The sequence below is a fragment of the Notothenia rossii genome (genome assembly GCF_949606895.1).
Source record: "Notothenia rossii genome assembly, chromosome: 7".
NCBI classification, from domain to species: Eukaryota; Metazoa; Chordata; class Actinopteri; order Perciformes; family Nototheniidae; genus Notothenia; species Notothenia rossii.
Window position 1 is genome coordinate 23717457 of NC_136905.1, and position 26725 is coordinate 23744181.

General features: G+C 39.6%; 1 protein-coding gene and 1 long non-coding RNA gene across 3 annotated transcripts in view; one reads left to right on the forward strand and one right to left on the reverse strand.

Moving 5' to 3' along the window:
* Positions 1-378: 378 nt before the first annotated feature.
* Positions 379-26725, reverse strand: part of LOC307046675 — a 34344-nt gene continuing 7997 nt past the window's right edge. Inside the window, exon 3 of the long non-coding RNA XR_013810168.1 lies at positions 379-2214. This is a non-coding gene — a long non-coding RNA (uncharacterized lncRNA). The remainder of the gene's footprint in view (positions 2215-26725) is intronic.
* On the forward strand, positions 2347-6779 carry LOC307046674 (zinc finger protein 862-like). 2 transcript variants are annotated; one of them, XM_079693175.1, is made up of 6 exons: positions 2347-3850; positions 3995-4221; positions 4344-4708; positions 4847-5243; positions 5349-5657; positions 5771-6779. In XM_079693175.1, the coding sequence occupies exons 1-6, from the start codon at positions 3687-3689 to the stop codon at positions 6109-6111; spliced, it is 1803 nt and encodes a 600-aa protein (XP_079549301.1). In that variant the 5' UTR covers positions 2347-3686; the 3' UTR covers positions 6112-6779. The 2 variants fall into 2 exon arrangements, with proteins under 2 accessions (XP_079549301.1, XP_079549300.1); XM_079693174.1 differs by having other exon boundaries at positions 2347-4221.

Sequence of the window (26725 nt, forward strand, 5' to 3'; positions counted from 1 at the left end):
ATGGATGTAAATATGAGGTTACAGAGATACACCAACATTTATATATTGAGTACAAATGCTGATTTATTGTGCAGCAGGCCTTAAAGATGTTCACTTACTGTAGGAAGTCACTGTGCTCAAAGAAATGTTAGACCTCATCTTACAGTAATTGCTCTTCGCATATGTTAATTTGTTCGTGCTGAAATTACATCATTGATAAACTGAATATAACATATCATAACAAGCCTAAAAGCACCTCACATGTTAGGTCATTTGACCTGAGATGTATCAAACAGAATGCTATATTTTCCTGTTAAAAGTCTAGAGGCGACACATATGTTCATGAATAAACTATAAATCAGTGCTATTCAGGTAAACATATTGTTGAGCATTGTAAATAACTGCATTTATGAGAATTATAGAAATGTTTCATACATATATGGGTCATTCACAAGGTTTGCTGAACGATTATTTTAGTGAGTAGCCTATAGACAAAATTAAAAGTAAATTACCGGTGAACCATTTATGCTTACAATGGGACCGTTTTTCCTGTTTTTTGATAGGCCTTCATGAGACTTTAAGCATAAACCTCTTTCATAACTAAAAGCAGTGACCTTGGACTGGATGTTTCCCTCTTTGTGTTGAGATCAAACTAACTCCCTTTGAAAAAAGATTTGCAGTGGATGTCCCTGTTGACCAGAGCCAACAAATGGCTTGTTGAGATTCTAGACCTACAGTAAACACATAGATATCTAGCGTTATGGTTTTTTGTATTTATGTTTTTTTCTCATTTACAATCGCAGCTCCAACAAAACCTGATTTCCAATTTTTCCTCAGTGCAGCAACTGCACACTTTTTCCGTGCTAGTCTTGTCAGTTTAGTAGTAATCTATTTTAGGTTGAATGTTGCTTACTATGTTTTTTCCATCTAAAAAGGATCTATGATTAATTATAAACCTAAATCTTTCTTTCAATGTGTTTTAGTATTTTTTAAGTAATTTAATCTTTTCAAAAGCCATGAGCTGTCCAACTCCAAAGCCCTGTAGGGATAATTGCCCTTCTACCTTATCATGACTGGCATTTGAACATTATACTGACACATTGGTCCTTGCTGGCATTTGGCGATGAGGCAGAAGGGCAGTCTCATACACACTCATGCAACCGAGCACAAACACACACATACTTGAGCTTGATTTTGCGAGTGTGCACTCACAGGTGTACACGCAATGGTAGATTGCAGTACGTGTACATACACAAAAAATGCCTTTTGTCTTAGGGTTGCCCACATATCCACATTATATGGATGTGTGTGTGTCTGTGTGAATGCGAGAGAGACAGGGTCTTCTTGTCCCCGAGGCTGCAATGCCGGGAAGTGTCGGGGCCGACAGTGAGCGCGCTCAGTAGGCCCTTCATACCCCGTGAGCCACGGAACACTGATCTTTATGTCAGCTCAGAGAAATGGATTCACCCTTTTCTCTGTCAGCCATTCTCTCTGTGTGTGTGTGTGTGTGTGTGTGTGTGTGTGTGTGTGTGTGTGTGTGTGTGTGTGTGTGTGTGTGTGTGTGTGTGTGTGTGTGTGTGTGTGTGTGTGTGTGTGTGTGTGTGTGTGTGTGTGCGTTCATGTGTGTGTGCGTGTGTGTGTGCGTGTGTGTGCATGTGTTTGCGACGTTTGTGTGTGTGTGTGCATGTGCGTGTGTGTGTGTGCGACATGTTTGTGTGTGTGTGTGTGTGTGTGTGTGTGTGTGTGTGTGTGTGTGCGTGTGTGTGTATAAAGCAATAAAAGGACATGAAGACTTGGCCTTGCTTTGAACTCTGTCACTCTCTTATAAGTTACTTCTTTATGCGTTTAGAGCACTTGCAATCTCTGGTTCTCAATGCAGTTTACCTTTGATCTATTTCTCCGGTTTCCTAACTGCAACTGTCTTTCTTCTCCATCTGTTAATGTAACGTTTCTCCAACTGCAGGAATACTACACAGTGGATCAAACAATACACATATAGAGGCATTTGATATACTGTGCTTATAGAAATAGACAGTATGCATTCGTGCAGAAATACACCTTTCCCTCAGGGCCTACGCATGTGGTCTCGTTACCACTTGAAGATCTAATCACCATTAAAAGGTGTTTGATCTCAAAACACGTGGGAAGGATCCGAGCATTCGACTCCTTCCACTTCGCAGTCATCAGCTGTTTGTGATCCTGACTCTTGGCCGGGTGGAGGTACTGCCAGTCAATCTACCCCAGAATCAAAAGAAAAAAGTAAAAATATTGTATCCATCCTTTCTTTCAAATCCTTCCAGCGTATCACCATATGCTCTAATATCCACAATTCATCCATGTAGCCATCATCCCACCATCCATCCCAGGGCTTGACATTAAGGCTTGTCCGATTGTCCGGGACAAGTAAAAAAAATGGTCGGACAAGCATAATACAGTTTAACTTGTCCGAACGGACAAGTGCATTTTTGGGGGGGGGGGGGAAATCACCCAAACGAAATAGTAACGTTATTCCATCTGAAGTGCCTGTCTCGCAGTGTCGCAATCTCCGTACCTGTACGTCAATATTATGACTGCAGTGATTGGTAGAAATATTTGACCCGCGGGAAATTGGTGTGAACACGAACCCGCGAGTGCCTGCTTGCGCGGCTGGTGTGTATGCGCTGTCACGCTCGCGACTCATCTATCCTCGATATCCAGTCAGTGAGTAATGAGTTCAAGATGTCCTGGCTGCAGGCGCCAAAAGCAAACCAAGCCCCAGGAAAGCGACCTAGGCGAGATCCTGAAAAATCGGCTGCCTCCAAATTAGATTATGAAACAAAACGCAAAAGAAACTTCCTTCCATCATGGACCGAGAAGTTTCCTTGGCTCCGGTACACCGAAGAAGCAGGAGAAGAGCATATCATGTACTGTTCAACCTGCCGCAGTTTGCCCGACATTGCAGACACGTAAGTGACAACTTTTATTTTTGCTAACGTTAGATAATTGACTATTTATCTGATGTGTGAAGATGATGAGATTCGAAATAAACTGAACTGTGTAGTCTAGCTAGTTATCCTGACTGACGTTCACAGTTGACAAACGTTGTGTAAAATGCTATATAACATTATCTAGATAACGTAAGCTATTTAATGTGTTCTATGATATTATTGATGTCGACGTTATTATTAGGTGGTCGTTTGTTGTGTTATTGGAGTGGACAGAGGAAGGAGTGGTTATGTTGATGATCAGATATCAAGTCTTTCGTGATTTGATTTGACTATAGTGTAAAACGTATAGGCAGACTATTCCTAACGTTCTCACAAGCTAACGGTCACGACTCGAGACATTAATAACTGTGCTAGAGCAAGCTGCTGCTATGCAAAAATGGTTATCGTTGTGTGTAAAACATTAGATCATCAATCCGACTGACGCTGGAAATGATTGGCCGTTTGTGTAGCCAATGAAATTCAGATAATAATGACTGTAACGGATCCCCGTATTATTATCCCCGTATTATAGTCCAGTAGGGTGTGTTCAATTATGTTAATTCATTTCCATTTTTCAAATCCAGGTCCTCGTCCTTGTTTAAAGGAACCGGGTCATTCCGATATGACACCTTGTCAACTCATGCTCTAAGTAAGCGACACCAGCTTACTGAAGCTGCAGACAGAGCCAGACAGAGGGGACCTGATGCTCCACTGCCACCTGTCCTCACAGGGCTCCACAGGATGGAGGAGACAATGTTGGTTAAAATGACCAACATAATGCATGCTGCTTATTATGTAGCCAGAACAGAACAGCCCTTCACCCACTTCACAACCCTACATGGGTTAATAAACAGGACGGGAGGACAACTTCCCAACTGCTATGCGTCCAACAAGGCTTGTGAACGGTATGATATTCACAAAATGTTCATTTATAGGCAGTCAAAAAGAACAAGCAAAGATGCATTATTTCAGTGTTTTTCGTCTTGCTTTGATTCTGACTTTCCAAAACAACACCATAACAATTTGTATTGCTGTCTCTCCCCCATCAGGTTTGTTGTTATTATTTATGAAATGGAGCTGGAGAAACTACTGCAGAAGCTGAAATTGGCTAAATACTTCTCAGTTATGATTGATGGAGCCACCGATACAGCCACCCTAGAGAACGAGTTGGTGTACGTTCGATACATGGACACGGAGGGTCCCATCAATTCATATTTGAAAATTGAGGACGTTAAGCATGCAAATGCAGCTGGTGTGCTGGAAGCTGTTTATGCAGGTGAGAAATGTTTTTTTATCAAACCTTTTTTACGGTACTGTAGCATATAAGTTCATTATTGCTTCTGTATTGGGAGTTATTGCTTCTGTGTTCTCTATGCTGATGTCTTTTCTTTTGTTCAGCTTTTAGTGTGGCTGGCTTGGTGGATTGGAGGGAGCGTCTGGTGGGCTTTGGGAGTGATGGTGCAGCAGTCAATGTTGGATGCAGGACAGGTGTTGCTACTCGCCTCAAAGAGCAAGTCCCGCATCTCATACCCATCCATTGCATCGCTCATCGTCTGGAGTTGGGCGTGGTCAGTGCGATCAAAGAAAACCCTAAGATGCAACAGCTTCAGGCGACCCTATGCAGCATCTATGAGCAGTACCATTATGCTCCAAAAGCACTTCGTGAGCTCCGGATGATTGCGGAGGCCATGGAGGAGAAGGTACTGAAGCCCACCACGCTACATGGGGCCCGCTGGGTGCCCTATGTTCACCGTGCAGCCAAGGTAGATGCAGTGGTTACATGTGCAGTATTGTGGCATATTTAATATTATAGATTTTATTTATTTAATTGTTTTCACAAACCGTGTTGTCAGTATAACTTTAAAACTATATATATATATATATATTTTTAACCATTTCAGGTATTGTGTGATAGCTTTCCTGTGATCCTGGCACACTTTGAGGACATGGCAAGCCTCGAACGTCGGCCCAAACCATCGGCTGCTGTGACAGGAAGGGCCAAGAAGGTGTCCAGCTATTTGAAGGACTACGGCAGTGTCCTCTTCCTCCACTTCCTCTGTGATGTCCTTGACCACCTTGCCACCCTTTCCAAGGTTTTTCAAAAGGATAGTGTGACAGTGTGTGAGGCGGTGGAGAGCCAGGAGAGGTGTTTCTGGAACCTGTCCTCCCTTAAGACCAGAATGGGGCTGTACATGGAGACCTTTGTGGAGCAGAGCAATGGATCCGGATGCTACAAGGGTGTCCAACTGAACAGGGCTTCTTCCTCCACGCTTGAGCCACAAAGGGCAGCAGTGATAGGTATGACACCTTTTAAATAAAAAAAAAAATATATATATATATAGTGTCTGGTGTATTAAAAGGTGTCAAAGTCAGTGTAGTGATTGTGCATTTATTCTCATACAGATGCAGTCATCAGTCACTTGGATGAGCGTCTGAAGGACTTGCATCAAGACAGCATAGTAGCTAAGTTCAGGGCACTAGATCCCTCTTGCTGGCCCAAGTATGACCACACTGATGCTGTGGCAACAGAGACCTTCACTCAGCATGGTCAGGAAGAAATGAAGAGCCTATCTGGATTTTACAAGGAGCTCTTGGCCAAGGCAGGGATTACACCAGAGGAGGTTATAGCCGAGTATGCCCAGTATAAGAGCTTCGCTCTCAGGCGGTCAGCTGTTCCAATGAGGGACATTTTTCTCAGTGTCCTGCAATCAGGTGTGTGTCAGTATAATGTTAAGTGTGTATTTTAAAAGTTACCAAAAAAAAGCAGAAAGTAGAATTTCTTGAAGGAAATTAATTCATATATTTTTGTCTCATTGTATTCCCAGAGGAGAGGAGAGCCATGTTCCGCTGCTTATGTCATCTGATGGAGATCTATATGGTTCTCCCGGTCTCCACTGCAGTGTGCGAACGTGGCTTCTCTACAATGAAGCGAGTCAAGACCGACTGGAGGTCAAGCCTTACCACCGCTCAACTCCAGAGGCTCATGTTCATCTCCATCCAAGGTCCCGCTCTGGAAGACTTTGATGCAGCCTCAGCTGCCCAGCGATGGTGGACATCAAGCCTGCGCAGGCGTAGACCAGGGTTTAACCCCTGGTCGTCAAGAGAGAGGGGAGATGAGGAGGATGAGCTGGTGTTGATGGGGAGTGAAGATGAGCTGGAGGAGTGATCAATCAGTATTATGGCACAAGACTTATTTTCAACACAGGGCAGCAGCGTGAGCACTTTGCCCGGCTCCGGACTGCATTTTTTGCCGTGCAACCAATACATTTTTGAAGAACGTTTATTTTTCATTTCGTTTTGTAAACTCATTTGGAGGCAGCCGAAATTTGCCGCCTTTCAATCGTTCTGAATGAATGGCAGCGGAAGGCCATTTTGGAATTATTGCGGTACACACATTACAAAATACACAAATTTTCCATGGGATTTTTATAGACTTTGGACCTGTATGATTAAGTTTTCAGGCTATGGAACCGTTATGTTTTCCAGCTCCTACCTCTCAGAACACAAAAGTAAGGAGCAACTATTTTATTTCAGTGTGTTCAAACCTGTTTCTCTTTTACATTAGCACTCAAAGTGATATTTTTAAACATAAATGTTTAACATGATTACATAGCATGATATTTTTTATAAGCACCCAAAGTGATTTTTCTTTATTGTGTAAGAAACTTCAGAATGTTACCTTTCAAAAGAGACCATCTTATGCATGTGCTATAAGTATAAAGTATTATAAATAGCTAATTACTTTGGGTATGCAATCGAATGGCGTTTTATGCCAGACTGTTTATGTTATAAAATGTGCCTGATTAAGTTATTAAATCATATTAATTGTCCAAATCTCTTGTCGGTTTTATTCATTTTTTTTAATAGGCTTTTATTTTCACAAGTAAATTTCGGACAAGTGGGTTTAGCCTTCGGACAAGTAAAATGGCTGAGCCACTTGTCCGAAGGACAAGTGGCTCAAAAAGTTAATGTCAAGCCCTGCATCCATCCATCTCCCATTCATCATCGCACATTCATCCATCCATCCTTCTATCCATCTGATCTACTTACTCTCCACATAATAGGACTGTTTTCATTGCTACATCCCATTACCCTTTGGGCATTTGGTGGGAACAGTTTAGTTCTCCTCCAGTGAATACAGTGACAGTTCTCTTTCATTATTCAGCAAAGCGTGGTCTCATGTCACTAAGGGTGAACTCTGACTCCATGGACCTGACCTTAAACCCACCAGCTCACTGATGTAATGGCAGTCAATATGCAGCCTTCACTAACACAGTCAATAATCAACATTCAGCCATTAAGGACAATTTAAACCCAGACCGAGCAAAATGGTAAGGACTGGTGTATAACGTTGTTTTTTTGTAATTAAATGCATGAATGATTCCTTGCTTTATGATGTGTGGAGGTAAAACACATAAGTTAAGGTTTTTTAGTTTTTAACCCACTTCTAATACTTTCCAGGCCACATTTCTTATTGATTATGTAAGTGACAGTTATACCCACAGGATAAGCATGCAAATGTGTAAAGATTATATTTCGCTGAATTATTTTATTATATCTTTTTTTTATTACTGTTTTATGCTAATATGAATATTCTGTTTTGTTGCTATACTTATTTTGTCCTTCTCATGGTTCATCTCAATTTCTGCAACGACCTGACTTGCTCACACTGATCAATATTTGATCCCATCTCTGTTTAATGTAAACACATTCAAAAGTGGTAACCATTACAATTTAATGATTCAGTGATCAAATATATGACTACACAAGTCCTGCGGTAAATTCCTATTGAAAAATTAAGAAAAAAATATTTGTTATCATCCGATTTTGCTTCGTTACAAACGTCTTCAAAGCCAACATTGTTAACCCTCCATAAAAAAAGCACAACTCTCTGTCCTTCCCGACGCTTTCAGAAATGTCAATTAACAGCACTGTCCTTCATTTGAATATTTCTGATTACTATGCAGCTCCTGCTCTTACATATTCAAAACGGGGTTCTCAATCCAATTAAATGGGCAATGTGCTGTAAAGGCGTGGGCAAACATGATTGAAGGCAGAGCTTAGGATGACAAACAAGAGCAATCTGAGGGAGATGGAAAACCGCTTGCTGCGAAGTTAATGGAAGACTGTGTGATGATCACTGATGGAGCAATGGGCGGAAATGTGTGTGTGTGCGTGCGCGTGCGTGCGTGCGTGCGTGTGTGTGTGTGTGCGTGTGTGTGTGTGTGTGTGTGATACAGGGAGATAAATAGAGATAAAGACACTAAAAGGGAATTGTGAGTTAAGGGGAATAAAGCCGCAATATGGAATTCGGGGTATAAATGAAGAAAAGGAAATAAGCCTGAGATCATGTTTGCAGAGGCACGTCCATGTGCTTTTCTGCATGTTTTTGTGTGCATGTGTGTGTGTGCGTCAGTCTGCCCTTTGCCTGTGCAGAATTTTATGTCACTGCTGAGTGTGCGAAGGGAAAGAGACTCACATGAACCATATTTAATTTTACATTTAGATATGCAAGCTGCACAGAGAGGCAGGCAGTCATTAAAGTAATAACATTTTATTTATAACACACTTAACTAACAATTCAAAATCAGAAAACAAAAAAAGCAATTAAAGTAACATCAGTGGTACTGTGTGTTATGTTGTCCAGAGAGAATGTTATTTAGAGAGAATGTTTAATTGGCTTGTTAAAAAGAGCCAAGAGTCAGAGGTGCCCTTTAGACCTGCACTCAATACATTGTGTAGGTAAGAATGGGTAAAAAAAAGCGATATGTATCCTGTGGAAATGTATTTCAAATAAGAGTTTATGCAATTATCTTTTCGTGTCTATAATTGTGTGTGTGCGCCTTCATCTGCCCTTGGTTCAAAACCCAATCAGTGCCTTTAAAATCCGCGCTCAGGAGCAGCCTGATGCTGTTCTGTCAGACTGTCTGTCTGATGAATGCCTCGGCGTCCCACTGGTTCGCTAAATATGCGCAGTGAAATGAGCTGAAACACGGGCCTTAATTAAAAAGTGGAGACCCAAGAAGATGTGATTAAAGCAACGCTCAGCGGATTATAGTGACTAAAGCGTCTCCGAAGGCACACAGAAAGAGAAAGAGAGAGGGGGAATCAGGGACAGCAATGAGTGAGTGATTAAGGCGCCACTTTCTGTCTTCTTCCTTTCATATTTCCTCTCCCTTTACACGATCATGCCTCCTACAGCGAGTGCTTGTCTTTCACTGACCCTCCCAGTTATGGCTTCGGGACTCATGTAAAGCAAATGTCCACAATACTGTACAATACATAACTAGTCTGTACCCTTGTCTCAGATAACTGTGGATGTTAGCACCAGATACATCAGAAAGGGTTTTATCATGCACTCAATGTTGGTTCACAGTGAAGGGAAATATATTTTTTTTCACAGGGTGGACATATAGTAACACACAAGCTATGGGATTAACAATGTGTTATGTCCTTTTCATTGGAGATAGCACTCAGACAGTAATGACCCCTTATTGTTGCTGCATTGTTAAGCAGCCATAATGATGCTCTTATTAATAATGTAAGGTTTATTACACATCCTCTCTTCTCTTGTCTTCTTTGCTCTTCCCTGTTTGCCATTTTTTTGGATGGACTAAGTACTGGATGGTATTCAATATCAGAGGTACAATTATAAAGAAACAAGAACATATGAAATAAACGTTTAATTTTTTTCTTGATCATTTATAAGAAAACTGTTTTCCTTATGTAATGGTGGAAAAACGTTCACAAAACAAAAGAAAAATAGAGCCCCATTTGTAGTCAATGGGCTGTGTGAAACCATTTTCCATAGTTATCATGCCTCCATTCATAAGCCGATAGGATGCAGAACCACAAACTCTCAATGGTCCGACGAAGAAGGGAATTAAATTACATTTCTGTGGTAAAGCCGAGGGTTTGGAACAGCACATAACCAACTTTTACCCACTCAAAATTGTCTTTTTTTCAATCAATCTTCTTCCTCTGCCTACAGTATATTTACAGGACGACCTATAGTATATATGCAAATATATATTTGCATACTGAGCAATATTCCAACATCAGGTTTCTTAGTGTATGGATGTCAGTACTGATATGAATCAAATCCTTTTGTGCGCTAACAGCATGCTAAGTGGGGTAGTGTTAGATAACACAGCGATAGATAGACACTGCTTTCTGCAGATAATCTCTTTAACATCAGTATGATTAAAGGCTGCATCTCTTATCCATGAGATCCCTGATCCAGAAGCTCTTTTATCCAATCTCTCCTGAATGAAATGCGTGTAGGATGAACAGTAGGATGACAGGATATAAGAAAAATGAATTAAACTTTTTGTAATAACCACTGCATTTTCTCTTCTCTTTCCCTCTTTTTTGACAGGGTAGATGGCGGATTACATGATGAAAACAAATTAAAGATGAAGGAACTAAAAGAGGGGAGGAATAAAGGATGGAAGAAAGAGACAGATGGGATGAAGAGAGTGTGACAAAGGCGACATATAGGAAAAGAAACAAGAGCATAATGATGGACAAGTTGATGCTGGTAGTCAGCTAAGAAATGACGTAGAGATACATTGAGACAAACAGAGTAGAGAAAGAGAAAATGATAAATAGGAGGTTCAGAAAGTAAGTAAATACAAAAAAAGAGAGAAAATAATAAGGAACAAAAAAGGGCAATCACCTTGGATGAATAAATGGCTAAATGAAGGACTATTTGCTCCTCCATTAACTATCTTTCATTTAAAGGCAAGTAAAGCATTCCTCAGTCAGAAAAGAAGACGTCTTAGCTGAGGCTATTTATGCAAGTCAATTTCAGTCTGTCAGAGGCTAAACAAGGCAAGTGTTGTTACATGCTACACCGCAATGATACAGCACAGCCTGATGAGACACCGCCTGTCTCTTTTCCTCTGCCTTTCTAACTCATCCTCATCACTAACGCGATCCCTCACATGCACACATTACCTGCCTCCCAACCCCCATATCTCCCACTGACACTGACTGATTATCAACCTCTGCAGGCCTTCCTCACCCTCTCTTACCACCTCCTCCCCCTCACATCCTGCCATTCTGCACCCTGTCCATCTCCTTTTAATGTTTACACATCGATTATGTTGCTCATCTCTGGATAAATCTCAAACGGACAGCATACTCTGGATTGTGACTGGGACAACACCAGAGAGAAGACACACTATGACGTGAGACAAACTCACAGCAGCTATTGTTTGCGTTGAAGATACCTTAATGCTGGGGATAAACTATAGGACCATAAGTTCGATCGTGAAATTTAACTAAGCTGTCATTTTAAATGCTTGCACTGATTGGCCATTATCTTGTGCCAAGTGAGGGTTGAAGACTTGGCTCACAAGTTAGATTGAGGCAAATATCAAGGTTGTGAATCAAATGGTCATTGACACAAAAAGATTCAATATGATTTGCAATTGCTAAACTGAGCTCAGGGAGAGAGATGGAAGAAAAGTAAGGCAAGAAATAAGTTCTTCGCTCTTGTTTGTTTTGGCTTGTTTTCTCCTTATTTTCTTTGCTTGATTTAATATGGAAAATTCCATCTCTCAAATAATTAAGTATTATTAATTCAATGTTTTGTTTACACCTCTAGGGGTTGTATTTTTCTGTTTTCTATTCTCTTTTTATTTTATTGATCACAAATAAAAATATATAAATAAAACATGAGGCCGGAAGTTAAATAAGTGTTAAGAAGTGGGTTACTTTATACTTCTCCTGTGCAGTTGCATCAACATTTACATTTCATATTCAATTTAAATAAATCCTGCAAAATATGATGCAATTTAGGTGTATAATTGGCCCGATAATTAATTCAGTTAGGGCTCCCTAGCTAATTGATTGATCCCTCGACTCCAGTTAGGATTTCATTTTTTATGTCACTACATCTATTTCTATCTGTTGAGTCTCTTTTTACAGCATTTAAACAACAATACCACACTAAAAAGACAGTATTATTAAACTTATGACTGTTTCAGCCAACTATATTTATCCATGAGGAGTGTACACAAGTTCCTCAACAAAGTCACAAGTGTTAGCATCACTTTTTCTTACATGCGCTCACTGCCTGTCTTTTCACTTTGCTGTCAGCACGGCAGTACTGTAGCTCCCAGCAGCTAAAGCACTTATTCCTTCATTAGACATATATAGTCGGCTGCTTGCCTGACTTGTGCTGTCACCTACACTGCTGTGAAACATCCAATATCGAAAAGGTCAAGGTGTCATGCTACTGAGAAAGTGAGAGTTTGCAGCTGTAATGCACAGACATAACTGTCACTGCTGTCCTGGGAGCTGTCAGGGTGACACACTTTCTCTCTGCTCGCTCTCTCTCTGACTTCAGCTGCAAGCGCTGTCTTTCCTGTACATGTGATGAAGACAGAGGTTCTTCACAGCAGTTGAAGCAAGAATACCACACACTAGATAATCATAAAATACTGCTTTATGCTCCAACTGCATGATCTTTTGGTGCCCCTTCCATTGATTTTGACTTGAATAAATTGCTGTATCTTCTAGTTGAATGATAATGGAAGATATTTGACCTTGGCATTGACTAAGTCTGGTTTGACTGTTTATAAAGCATAAAGTATAAATTATGACCCAATTCTGCCCCATGATGCTGACCTTCATAGGAAAGGGTTCTGTCCTAGTGGGAGATGCATTTAAATGTAATGTTCTAATTAAGCAATCATACACGAGAGGCCGTTCTTGAACTTCATTATTTGTACGACAGTACTGCGGCAAGCGCCTCGGTCCGTATGCGATTCTATTACACAAACTATCATTGTAATCAACAATATCGTAAAATAATTTCATAATGTGGACTAATTTGCTCCCAAACCTACGCTTTCTGCTTGAGTTAATCTCCGTCAGAAAGTAGTTCCTAGAAAGTAGTTCCCACGGTAACGATAGCCGATCAAACACTCCTGCTACCCCGCTTACAGTTATTGATATAATTATAGTAAATAATATATTATGAACCAATTTATTGAAAACAATTTATTGAAAACAATTATTGAATTAGGCTATTTAAATATCTGAGTAATCACTGTGTGGGATTAGCGGAACAAATCAAATCAGGCTGTCCACGGTGCTGAAACATTTTGGGTTCAGAATGAAGGTGGATGTTCATGCTGCCATTAAAAGTGCAATTCTTGAAACAGCTCTCCATGAACTCCATGCCAGACTTTTTTGAAGAGCTTTCCTCCAGTGGCCATTTCATGGCGTGTCCTGGACCGGCAAAAAGCGCGTTGCTCCACATCTTTCTGTTGTCTAGAGATGGAGCCCAGTAGCTGCGAAACGATGATTTGTTTTTATGTCCGCTAACGGACATGATTTCTCTGGCCCCCAACCCTGCCTCCGCCAGGTTTTGTGGTCTGTGTCCATGTCCAACCATTCATCAATACTGAGGCCCCCCAACAAATCAAAATTAACTTCAAAATCTGACATTTTGTAGCTACCGATTTCCAACGAATGTAGCCTCATGGAAGTAGTTTCGGTAGGCTAGTGGTGTGTGTAGGCCACTGGATACTTTGTGATTAGGCACGTTCTATTTGATCGTTGTTTGATCGTGGAATCAAACACGCCTATTGACCAATCAGAGAGCTTGCTCAAACCCATGTGTTATAGAATCTTGATTCCAGTGCAAATCCAATATAATCACCTCCGTCCGTCGAAAGCTGCACATCTTAAAGATAGATTTGTCGGCTTTTCCAGTAAAACATCTGCATTTCACATCTTTAATCCCACAGTCCCTTTTTAATAAACCTTTCTTTGCACATAACGGAACACTATAACGTTTAAAGCAATGCACAACTCAACAAGCTGGATTTTAATTCAGAATACAGGCGTCTCTCTTTTCTCACTTACAGTACATAGTGTATGCTCACACAGAGCACACGCAATCCCCAGCTCAACTACTATCCCTTTGCTGATTACCTCTGAAGTCAGCCTGGAGGTGGAAGAATAATGATCATGAAAAAGTCATCATGCTTTGGCTGCTGAGAGACAGAAAGAGAGAGTGCAGGGCTCTCCATTTGGTAAAAGGCTTTTCAAGGGTCATGCAAAGAATGTGAAAGACAGACACAATTAATGTCCATGTAATTGAGTGGCCCGAGATGTTTGGAGAGGCACAAAAGCTGTTTGTCTGAATATAAGAGTTTGTGATATGTGTGAAATAAGATTGAGACAGTGGAGGTGAGACTAAAATACTTAAACACAGGAAGTGAGCAGCGGTGCCAGCGCAGAGCACTGTGAGAGCACCACAGGTGAAACTATCTGATGAGGTGTCTCGCTCCTTCACTCCCACACACACGCGCACACACACACACACACACACACACACACACACACACACACACACACACACACACACACACACACACACACACACACACACACACACACACACACACACACACACACACACACACACACACACACACACACACACACACACACACACACACACACACACACACACACACACACACACACACACACACACACACAGCTGTATGACATGCTCTCATTGACTTTATTTCATGATAGAAGCCTGTTTCCTTTCTGGCTGATACTGCAACATTGTTAAAGCATGGTGGAGCATGGGGGGATGAGATCATTTTTTTCTCCAGATGCTGTTAAACCTAGAAGTATCAGGAAAAGTCATTGTCCATACAACAATGTGCATGGATGAGTGCCTTTTGAATCATGACTTCTAGAATAAAAAGTGTCATTCATTTCATGTTGATGCTAGCATTATAATACGTTTAGTGTCTACAAAGAAATGTACCTTCTTTTTTTTACCATATATCCCTGTTCAAAGCAATGACAACACTTTACATGATATATATGTATATATATATATATATATATATATATATATATATATATATATATATATATATATATATATATATATATATTTATATATACATACTGTATATATACAACATGCAACTAAGTTGGCTAACAGTGTTATATAACAGCATGAGAGCTCATTTACCACTTAGGGGGTCTGTGAAAACAATCCATTCATTTCATTTAGATTGTCATGATCAATTGTAGGGCACATCTGCAAATAACCATTAAGCAATCATAATTGAAGAAGGCAAGTAAAAAAATATATGGCAAGATCCATACATATATAAGATGTTGATATACTGCTTTGCACAAAGGAGGTTTAATTTTCCTCAATTTCCACCAGTTGAGACACATATTGGGTTCTCCCTCTGTGCCTTTTTTTGCTGCATTTACAGAGCTAGCAGTCTGGTAGTAAAAAGAGAAACATAATCTTCCCCTATAAAAGGCCCTCTATAGCGGAGCAAGGCCAGATGTGTTGCGCAATGTGATCAATCTGCAAGACTCATCTGTCTGATGAGGCTAACATTACACAGAGAGCAGCAAAAAAATCAGGTGTGGCGAATGGTACCATGAAGTAAACCATATCGTTTTCAAACTGACATTCAATCCATTTAAATCAAATTCTGTTCCGGTCCAAAATAACCAGTCCAAAACCTGTTTGTTTGCAGTGAGAACTTAATCCTACTCAAATGCATGCAGTAAGAAAAGATACAGGAGGTTAATACACAGGCATTTGATGAGATAGACACAAGTAAACAACCGATTAACATATGGGAGAGTATAGACTTGGACTACTGCAGACGGTGTCCGTTTTGCACACTTTTCATTAGTGTTTGATTGAATCACCAACAATTTTTTCTTCTCAGATGTCAAATTGTGAGTTTACATTTTCACCAACACATTTTGGACCAATAAGAAATACTTCTGTATACCTTTCTGGCCCTGCTCCTTTTAACCCTCAGCAAATTCATTTGTATCACAGGTTTTTTACCTGAGATGTTAGCATGCGGGTTTAATAACTTGAGTGCAAGCTCAGCAAAATATGCCATCATCTTTTCCCCTATAATCTCTGTATGAGTCCATGCTCCGCTGTGACTTGAGATGATGAAGGGGGGTAGGAGTGTTGAATGTCCAGGCGGAAAAACTAGTGTTGGAGAGGAGAGGAGGTGATTGGAGAGTTTTTATGAGTAAAACTACTCCTCTTTCCTTCATACATCTTACCCTCCATCTCTCCATCTCTCTTATTTCACTCCAGCTGTCCCTCCTACCCTCCTTCATCCCCGCTTGGCTGGCGCTACTATAAATACATTGAGCTAGATGTAAGATCAGAAATGAATTTATCTGACTGACGCGCTCGCCGCGACAATTTCCAGAGCAATATGTTACTGTTTGAAGTCTGAGGCGTTGCGAGGAGGTGGCTACCACAATCTTATCAAAGCAGAGAGGGCTGGCTGGAGAATCTAAGCGCAGGCCTCCCCGCTCTGTTGGATATTATTCACTCTGATGGCTTCAAGAGCTTTATCAGCGTGCCAGGAACGACTGAGTAACTATGTAAAGCCTGTATCTGTATCTGTCTTTTCCTTTGCACACAGACGTTCTTACACTTCAACACATAAATACACATGTTTGCATGTGTTGCCCTGTTTAAACTCACACTTAAATATTTAAATAGTCCCACACACCCATACATATAGGTTAGTATGGACTCCATTCCCTTTTAAGCCTGCCATAACAGACAGGCCTAGACAGAATTGGCCTGGACACACTGCCTGTCAACCTCCTACAGCCACACACACACACACACACACACACACACACACACACACACACACACACACACACACACACACACACACACACACACACACACACACACACACACACACACACACACACACACACACACACACACACACACACACACACACACACACACACACACACACACACACACACACACACACACACACACACACACACACACACACACACACACACACACACACACACACACACACACACACACACACACACACACACACACACGCACACACACGCACACACACGCATTGGATAGGAACCAGCGCCTGCCATCTGCGTGTGTTTGTATGTTGGCCTATTGTACCAGGGAATGTGTTATATTAATGTGTGAAAGTGAATGAATGGGTGTTGAAATGAGTCTTTTGATATTTGGAAAGTACAGAAGGTCAGGCTGTTACATGCTGTCAGGGCCAACGTTGTTTCTTTAAAGAAAGTTAAGACGGAAGTTTGTACTCAAAGTGCAACTAGGACTTAAATCATTGAATGCTTTGAAAGCATTTTTTTCAGTTGATGCAGATGGGAATTGTTAATAGTCGTCAATCATTAAAGGCAGAAAAGACCCTTACCTGCAGAATAAAGCCATTCATAGGCTTGATGTTGTAATCACTTCTTTGAAAACACTTGGGTTAAAGGTATTGACCAAAGGAGGCTGACATTGTACGGGCACCGTTTTATCTGTATTCATAGAGTTTCAAAAGCAATAGAAAAAAAGGTAAAAGTTAAGGCTTTTAACTGATTACCATTACCCTAATTTAATCATTTTTTAAAGTATTTTTAGGACATACACATCAAAGATCAATGGCTTCGAAAGAATTAGCATTTACATGTTTTTTTTTTATACATGCAGCATTTACTGGGATGACATTCAAAACCTGTGTTGTATGTGGCCATGTTACAAAGACTTGATCACTCCTGAATCGCTACATTGGCTGTTTTCCATTTAGACTTTTCAGTCCCGGTATGTGAAAGTTGTGTCCTTCAGTATTTGCTATGAATAAAAGGTGACAAATATATTGTGGAGGAACATTTTTGCTCCAAATTCAAAGGCTGCTAACACAAGCTGTTTTCAAAAGTTGTTAATTGTGTGCGGGATTTTTTCAGAGCACAGGTGCATTTTTAAAGATTTAACAGGTCAAAGCTCTATGGCAACAAACTTTAATCTGTTTTTAATATGTCTGTTTTTAAAGCACTCGCTGGAGCAGTAACTATAAATCTCGTTGTATTCTGTACAATGACAATAAAAGCTTTTGAATTGAATTGTGACAACCCTGTCTCCTAAAAATTACGTTCCCACAGAACTAAACTGCATTCTCAATTACGTTTAGTTAGAAACTTATTTTCTCCCACGTTACGTTCGTTATGAACGTATCTTAAATACGTTTATTTTCTACATATCTTTGTCATTTATTGTCTTGCTTATAATAATGATAATAGTCATTTATAAATATCATTTTAGAGCACACATTTGAAATCAGTAGGCGAGGCTGTAATTTCTCCAGCTGTTACTCTCATGAGCGAGGCAGAAAATAATAGTTTTATCATGCCAAAAAGCTGCTTTGTCGTTTATTGCACCTCAAACATTAAAACAAATCCAGAGTTACGTGTTTCTGTACTTCCTCTAAGAAGAAAGGACAGTAACAGAAGATCTCTGTGGCTTCAGGGTTGATCGCCGTTCAAATGACAGCGTTGGTTTCCCCAAAAGTGGGCGGGGCTGTAAAGTGACGTAGATTTTACTTTAATCTATTATTCAAAACCATTCTATTTATTCTAACGTAAATAACATGCCAGTGTTTTATCTTTTTATTTATTTATTTTTATTTTAAATCGTATAATGTTGGACTTTTTTTCCCGCCTGTGAGGAAAATAAATGGGGCTTAGAGCCTCAAAATACTGAAATCTGCATTTTTTAAAATCTTTTTTTCTTTCTAATTTGTTATTCTTTTCTAAATAACACACAGTTATTTACTCAAAAATAACACACAATTATCCTTGTTTTTATTTATTGGTTTGATTCTATAATCTTGGGCTTTTTAGCATGCTTTTTAGCCGTAAATAAAGTCACCGGAAACAGATGTAGGCCTACAGTATAAGGGACATTTCGAACGATATACACACCACAAACCCACTGAACAGATTACCCAAGATCCTCAGCTTGAAGCTCGTTGATTGGATGTTTTAGCCGCAATGCATGTTGGGATATGATGTTAATGTGATATGTTATCCGAAAACATTTCAAGAAATTATAATAATACTTTATTCCGAGGGTTCTTGCTTTTCTCTTTGGAAGTCATCACATAACGGCATTGTAATACACAGTTTGGCTGCATTAAATATTACAAATCTGCCATAGTTCTTTATTTACAGAGCCCTGATGAGAAGACTTCTGGACAAACAGGAGAACTGCCGCCAAAACTGAATATGTGACGTGGATCATAAATATATCAACAATTAAACAACATCTTGCATTTCTTTTCACAAAATATGTCTCCTCGCAGTATCAATAGTAATTCGGCTGACTTTTATATTTGATCCAATTGGTAGTTAGGTTATATTTACACCATAACGGTGCACAGCTGATAGAAAAGGACTTTTAGTTTTTAAAGATATTACTGATTTTCTTTGAATATAAGAATGTAAATACTGAGTTGAGAGAATAGTCAGGGGATTCGGGTGATGGCAGACACATCTTTGGAATCACAATTTAAATAGCTTACCATTAAATGACGGATATGCCTTTCTGTCTGTGATGTTTTACAAATCAGATATTAATGTGTAAAAGTAAAACATGAGAAATAGTATAGCAATATCCTGTACAATTATGTAAAAACATGAATAAAACTACACATCTTCAGATGTTATACATACATAAGTGTTCTACACTAATAATACAAAGTTATTATTAGTATGCTGTGTGTACCTTGTGTGCACCGCTTAGTGGTTAAAGCATGTTATTGAATTTTTTTTGTTGAATAATGTTATTTTTGTTGAATAATGTTATTTGATGAAAAAAATATTAAGAGTACATACTTTCATAGGGGGATAGTAGAAGTTCATTGATAGCAATATAGAATATAAAAAATCAAGAAGATACTGTAAGTGATCTCTACAATAAAACAGTTTAGTGCTGGATGTACAAAGATATTAATAGGAGGATGTGCAAAACAGACAAACTAATTAAACTTTATTAACACATTAAAGAATACTTTAGGTTAAGGTCTTCTTTCAAATAAGAAAAAAGCTTTGGGGGTGTCTATCTACAGATAAATATTAAGCCTGACAAAGTACTTAACGTCTAATATATTACTTTCCTGCAATGTTAACTATGTTGAAGCACTTATTTTAACTGATATTATACACATTCATTATACTCTTATGTATGTAGATAGTATAAGAAATGTGCAGAATATGACAGTTTAATGGTGGAGGTATACACCCATATTGATAGATGTCTTGTAATGCACTGTTGAGGAACCTGTGTCCCAAGTTTTTCATTCATTGCATAACTACACCGTAGTTGTGTATATGATATGTCAATAAACCTTAGAAAATCTTGAAATCTTGAAAGGGATGTGCGACATAGCAATTATATACAGTTTTTAATTAACTATTAGTAGAGAATAACGAGTGATTAATATACTTTATAGAGATCTGCAGATAAATATTTAGTCTTCTCAAGCACCAACTATCAAATATCTCTCCTGATTGTTGGCACTTGACAATCACCTTTCCCTGAATTTTACTCATGTGTAACTCAAGTCTGCTTTAAGGGTTGTTTATATTTCACATTGTAGTGCCGGTAAGAAGGAGTCGGAGGCGGAGTATTTAAGATGGATTTCCACTCTTTATTTTCCATCAAGCAATAGTAGTATCAGACATGTACTCAGTGAGGAGAGTCAAGTTAGAGTGCCTTGCTAGCTCTAGCTTGGCAACCTATATCTCCGGTGTTACACTAAACAAGGTCCGTGTAGGAACTGTGACCCAAAAGTGAATTATGGTTAACTAGAGTCACCACAACATCATTAATCAGAATCTGCAAAGTAACTAAAATAAATGTAGTGAAGTAAAAATACCAGGTTAACTTCTGAATTGTAGTGGAGTAGAATTACAAAGTAACAATGAGCTGTCATGTGGGTATATACTGTATTAATGCTGCCCATTATGGATACAAGCGATTTTCACCCATTTAGTAATTACATGTTTTAAATTTGGACACACCAATTTGTTTCCTATCGCCTAAACCTCCAGGGCTGTACACAGTTTAATACTGTCAACGTCTAATTTTGGGAAAAACGAAAACGTCTTTTCTCTTAAGCCCCAAGCCTGTTTTTCAGGTTTCAGGCTCGAAAATGACATTCCCAGAACAAATGACCATATCTTCCCTTCTAAAAGGGTTACATTAATAATATTTGTTTCTCAAAGTAATGATAAACCTGTGAGTTGGATGTAGAAAAGTCAGAATCAATATAGATGTTTTTTATTTTAAAGAAAATTCAGATTGAAAATGGTAAAAAATTGTAAATTATAGTGTCCGTCCAAATAATATTTTGTACTTATAGTGAAAACTAACCTTGGATGATGGGTTAGTAGACTAAAAGCTTTAGGAATCCAAAGTAAAACATATAATAAGTTCCCTGTAGACAATAAATGGACAATAAATGGCGAAGATATGTAGAAAATAAACGTATTTGAGATACGTTCATAACTAACGTAACGTGGGAGAAAATACGTTTCTAACTAAACGTAATTGAGAATGCAGTGATTGTGAAGCAGCAGCCACAACAGGAAGCAGCTTTCAACCTTACTAATGATTTCACACCTTTCTCTGTGGTTATTTTTCCTTACTTGTGCGAGAACTGTTCTTTTTCTGTTCACACTTTCTGTGAAGACCATATCTTTTGAGCATTAGTAGGGAACATCTTGATGTTTTTGTAGGCTACAGATAGTACACTGTGTTAAAATAGTTAGTAGTAGTTCATAGTTTTCCAGTTTAACATTATATGTAACATTGTTAATTATTTTTACTTGATCAGAATTATAAAGATGGTGATTCAAATGTTGTCAAAGCAGTCTTTTTGAATGCATATTTCCAGAATAAAACCGTTTTACATTAATCATAAAGCAGATAACACAGAACATGAAAAGACATCTTTTCTATTTGAAAATGTTCTGAGCAACCTTTTTAGGGTCAGAGCTTTCCTTTGAAAGAAGCTTTACCGAAGCGTTGCAATGCACTCTTACTATCTTTTGCTCACTAAAGGAGATATAAAGGATCCAAGTATGCACTGGGAAAATATAGTTCTAACCCACACTACAGATGCGGAATGAAGGAATTCATTCTCGCAAACCCTAACTTGTCTTTGACCCTGCATTTGGGTTCATTTATATCTGCCGAGAAGATGGAACAGGTTGCTATGCCTATGGCCATGTGTTTAAATGGGATTTCACACATACAAATCCATACATTTGATCCAGGCTGGACATGCCATGAGGCACAAGAAGAATGCACAGTATGGAGCAAATGAGAGATTACGATCATTTAATGCTTTTTACAAAATGCACAAAATCCTTTGATGCAAAACCTCGACAGAATGACAGTGGTTGACTGAAAGTAAAAAAAGGCATAATGTAAATCTTTGAAGGGGGGGTTTAATGACATAATTCCTTATAAGATTAAGCAAAATAACAAAACAACATTACAAATTATGCCCACATGATCCTAACTCTATTTTATGCAGCTAAGGCATGTCTCAGCTACGCCTCACAGATGTTACTTCAACCTGAGGTCTATTTTTGGATAATATGCGTTGATATAATAATATACAGTAATATGGTTGATGCCCAATAAAAAGGCATTGAGTACTGAATATTGCCACTAGACAATTCTGGTCTAGTTCTTTAGTCGCACACACTTGTCTGCCCTTAGCGTTCAACTACAAACAAGCGAGACACAAACATATGCACTTTTCTGAGATAGGATAATATACGGAAAAATAGATCGAGAATACTACAGTACTTGACCACAAAACGTGTCTGCACAAATATGCATAGAAACAATTTCTAGTCCTAAGCAGAAACAGAATTCCAAAGTGAAGCAATTGTTGAGCTGCCAATTATTGAGCTAACGATGTAAAACAGTGAATACAATTTGTTTTAAATATATGTAAATCACTGCAACCATGAGAAGTCATTGAGCATACAGTCATACATTAGTCAAAAAAAAAAAGATTAGACTGCCGGGCCCGAATACACACACACACACACACACACACACACACACACACACACACACACACACACACACACACACACACACACACACACACACACACACACACACACACACACACACACACACACACACACACACACACACACACACACACACACACACACACACACACACACACACACACACACACACACACACACACACACACACACACACACACACACACACACACACACAAAACAAGTTCCGCTTCAGGCTTACACCAGGCAAAGTTAATAATTGTCAGGAGATAAAAATGGGACATAATCATCACAATTATTACAGGGTTGGATGGGACTGGATTGTATTAAATGTAAGTGATGTGTCTGTGTGTGTTCTAAATGCTGATACTTATCAATACATTTAATTGTCATAGGGTAAAGGTATACACATTCCCAAACATCTCAGAGAAGCCTCATTTAATCAACCAGTTATTTGTGTGTTCATGGCATCTCTATAACAAGGAGCCCTGGATACTTGGCTTTAAGGGGAAAGTGTATTGGTCTTACTTCTCTTATGTTAAGTTTTCTAATATCTCAAGGGAATTTCACACGACCTTCATTTCCAAATTCATTTCAGCACACCATTTTGTGGAGGGGATGGCACCAGCTATCATCCTGCAAATGGCACACGTGCAACAACTTGTCATCGCATTCAACACTCTGTGATAAATCTCAGCGAGGCTACAGGGCTGTAGATACTGATGGACGGCCACACTGGTGTCAAGATGTCTTCATGCTCAGTGACATATTAGCATCTCTCCGATCAGTTGACACAAAAGTCAAAGTGTGATTATCAGTGTTGATTGCTGTGGTTGCTTCTGTCTGTCCTGCATTGCTCTTTTCCTCAAAGCAAGACATAACACTGCTCACTAACTTAGACATTAACAAGCTTGCAATTCATTTCTACCAAAAGGCAACATCAATTAGAAGATCTTGTGTTGTGCCCTCCATCATTGTATTGTTTTTTGCTCTAGATATTTCAAAGATCACTTATGAAACACTTTTTATTCTAATGACATTGTTTCTGCATGCATTAAAGGTCCCATGTCATGCTTTTCCCTTTATTACCCGTAGCTTTTTCTGCATGTAAACGGTCTGCAAAGTCATAAACCCTCAAAGTACACCCTTTAGCGCAGTGGTTCCCAACCTGGGGGTCGCGAAAGAACGCAGGGGGGGCGCCAGACCTCAGATGATTTGAGGCCTAATATCATATTTATAATTTAAAAAAAAAAAATGTACATAGGCCTATAATTTTCTTTTTACATAATTTTTTTTGTACATATTGTAACGCAATACATGATTGGCGCTAAAAGCCTTGTCTACATTACAATTAAATATAGAAATTAATTGATTAACTAAAATTAAAATTCAAAAAATTCATCTGATACTCCTCCGATTGGCGCCAACATTGACGTTACTGTGTCAGCTTTCATAATAACAGTTTGCTGCGCTTGCTAGCTAGCGACCGACTTCATAAGGTGAATATTTTTGTCTAAAAATGTCTGAAAAACGTAAAGGAGATGACAGCTCATCTGCAATCAAAAAGAAAATGAGGACCTACCTAGAGAGCTATCTTAACTTCGGTTTCATGGAGGGAACGGACAAAACCCGCCCAGAGTGTGTGATATGCAGAGTGAAGCTAGCCAACGAAAGCATGAAACCCAGCAAAATGAAGAGACACCAACAGACCATGCACCCAGAAACAGTCGGGCGTGATCGGGACTTTTTCATAAAGAAACAACACCTTGCAAAGGCAAACAAGCCAATGGATATTAGAACAGCGTTTGTTAGGGCTGGCAGCGAGGCCTCTTTTGAATGTGCACTTTTAATAGCAAAGGCAAAGAAACCGCACAACATTGGCGAGCAGCTCATTAAGCCAGCTTGCATTAAGATGGCTGAGAAACTGTGCGGCCCGCAGGTCGCGGAGAAGCTAAAAACTGTACCACTGTCAAACAATACGGTGAAAGACAGAATTGAGAAGATGGCAAGTAACTGCGAGCTGCAGCTGCTCGAAAAGCTTGGAAAGGGGCCATTTGCCATACAACTTGATGAAACCACAACTGTAGCAGACGAGGCTGAGGTGATCGTTTATGTGCAATATATCGATGGGGAAGATTTGAAGCAGGACATTCTTATGTCCGTCAACCTTACCACTACCACCCGGGGTGAGGACATTTTTACTGCAGTGAATACTTACCTCTCATCCCACAAGCTTTCCTATGAGAATTTAGTTGCATGTTGCACAGACGGAGCTGCCTCATTGATGGGGAAAAACAAGGGATTTAACAGTCACTTGAAAGAAAAGGCCCCACACTGCACAATATTTCACTGTGTGATACATCGCCAGGCCCTGGCCAGCAAGAAACTGTCAGAAGACCTCAGCGAAACACTCTCAACTGTTATTAAAATAGTCAATTTCATCAAAGGTCGCCCCACCAACAAGCGTCTATTCGTAGACTTGTGCGAGGATGAAGCACGCCAAACCCTCCTCCTGCACACCGAGGTGTGCTGGCTCTCACGCGGCCGAGTGCTGGCACGCTTTGTAGAACTGAAGGAAAAAATTGAAGAGTTTCTACAAACTCGTAACCGCGCACTGTCAGAGCAAGTGACTGAGTCATTCTGGATTAAAACAGCATACCTGGCCGACATCTTCAGTCTCTACAATGAAACAAACGAGCGTCTGCAAGGCGTGGAGTCCAACATTCTCCAATGTAAAGAGGCGCTCGATGCATTTGTGCGCAAACTGGAGTACAGGGTCGGGAAAATTGAGAGGGGGGAGCTGCAACATTTTCCACTACTGCTGAAACAATCCCAAAACAATCCTGAAACGGTGCCTGTGTCTGTACGTCGCGAGTTCATCCGCCATATGAACGCACTGCAAACGGAAATGCAATCACGGTTTGCTGACATAGACGAGTTTGTCTCCAAGGAATTGTTGGTTTTAGATCCCTTTATTGCCAAAGTTGAGGATGTGGAATACCTGGATTGCGAAGATGAGCTCACTGACATCCAAGCTGACTCGCTGTCAAAGAAATACTTCCAGGAAAAAGGATTTTAAAAGTTTGGGATTCTCAAAGGACCAAGCCTCGCTCCAAAGATCACACTGCATGCCACGACCAGGATTATACTCCCATTCAGTACGACATATCTATCAGAAACAGCCTTCAGCGCACTTGTTGCCATCAAAACAAAAGCACGCAACACACTGGACGTTCACAACGACTTTAGACTGGCTGTCACTCACATTACACCGGACATTCCATCCCTGGCTGCGGGCGTGCAAGCCCAAGCTTCACATTAATGAACCAACTTGAACCTCGTCTTCTCTCTGCTACCTGTTCCGTGGCAGACAAGCATTTCATTTACCTGCTTAATATGCCAGTTTTTCATTTTTGTTTTATACAGGCCTATGCCACCATATTACCATTTATTTATTAGACATAGTATATTCTTTTGAAGTGTCATGTTCTTCGACATTTGAAATAAATATGATGCATACATTTGCAAGTTAGTAGCTAATAAAAGCATACAAAGACAGAAATGTATCATTTTTTCTTTAATATAAATGTTTCTTCTGCGCGTAAAGTGTCGGTTTCAGTTGGATTATTTGTCACAGTTGCTCCGATCAGATCGGTCTCCTCCATTTTGTAGATTATTTACGATTTTTGAATCCACATAAACACATCGCCAAAATCCGGCTTACTTTGAGCATGTGTTTTAAACAGTTGAATCCCTTTGTGAATTGTTTCCACTTGCGCCGTTCTTTAATTTCTTGATACAGCGGGCATCCAAATTCATTAATCCTGAGTCCAATA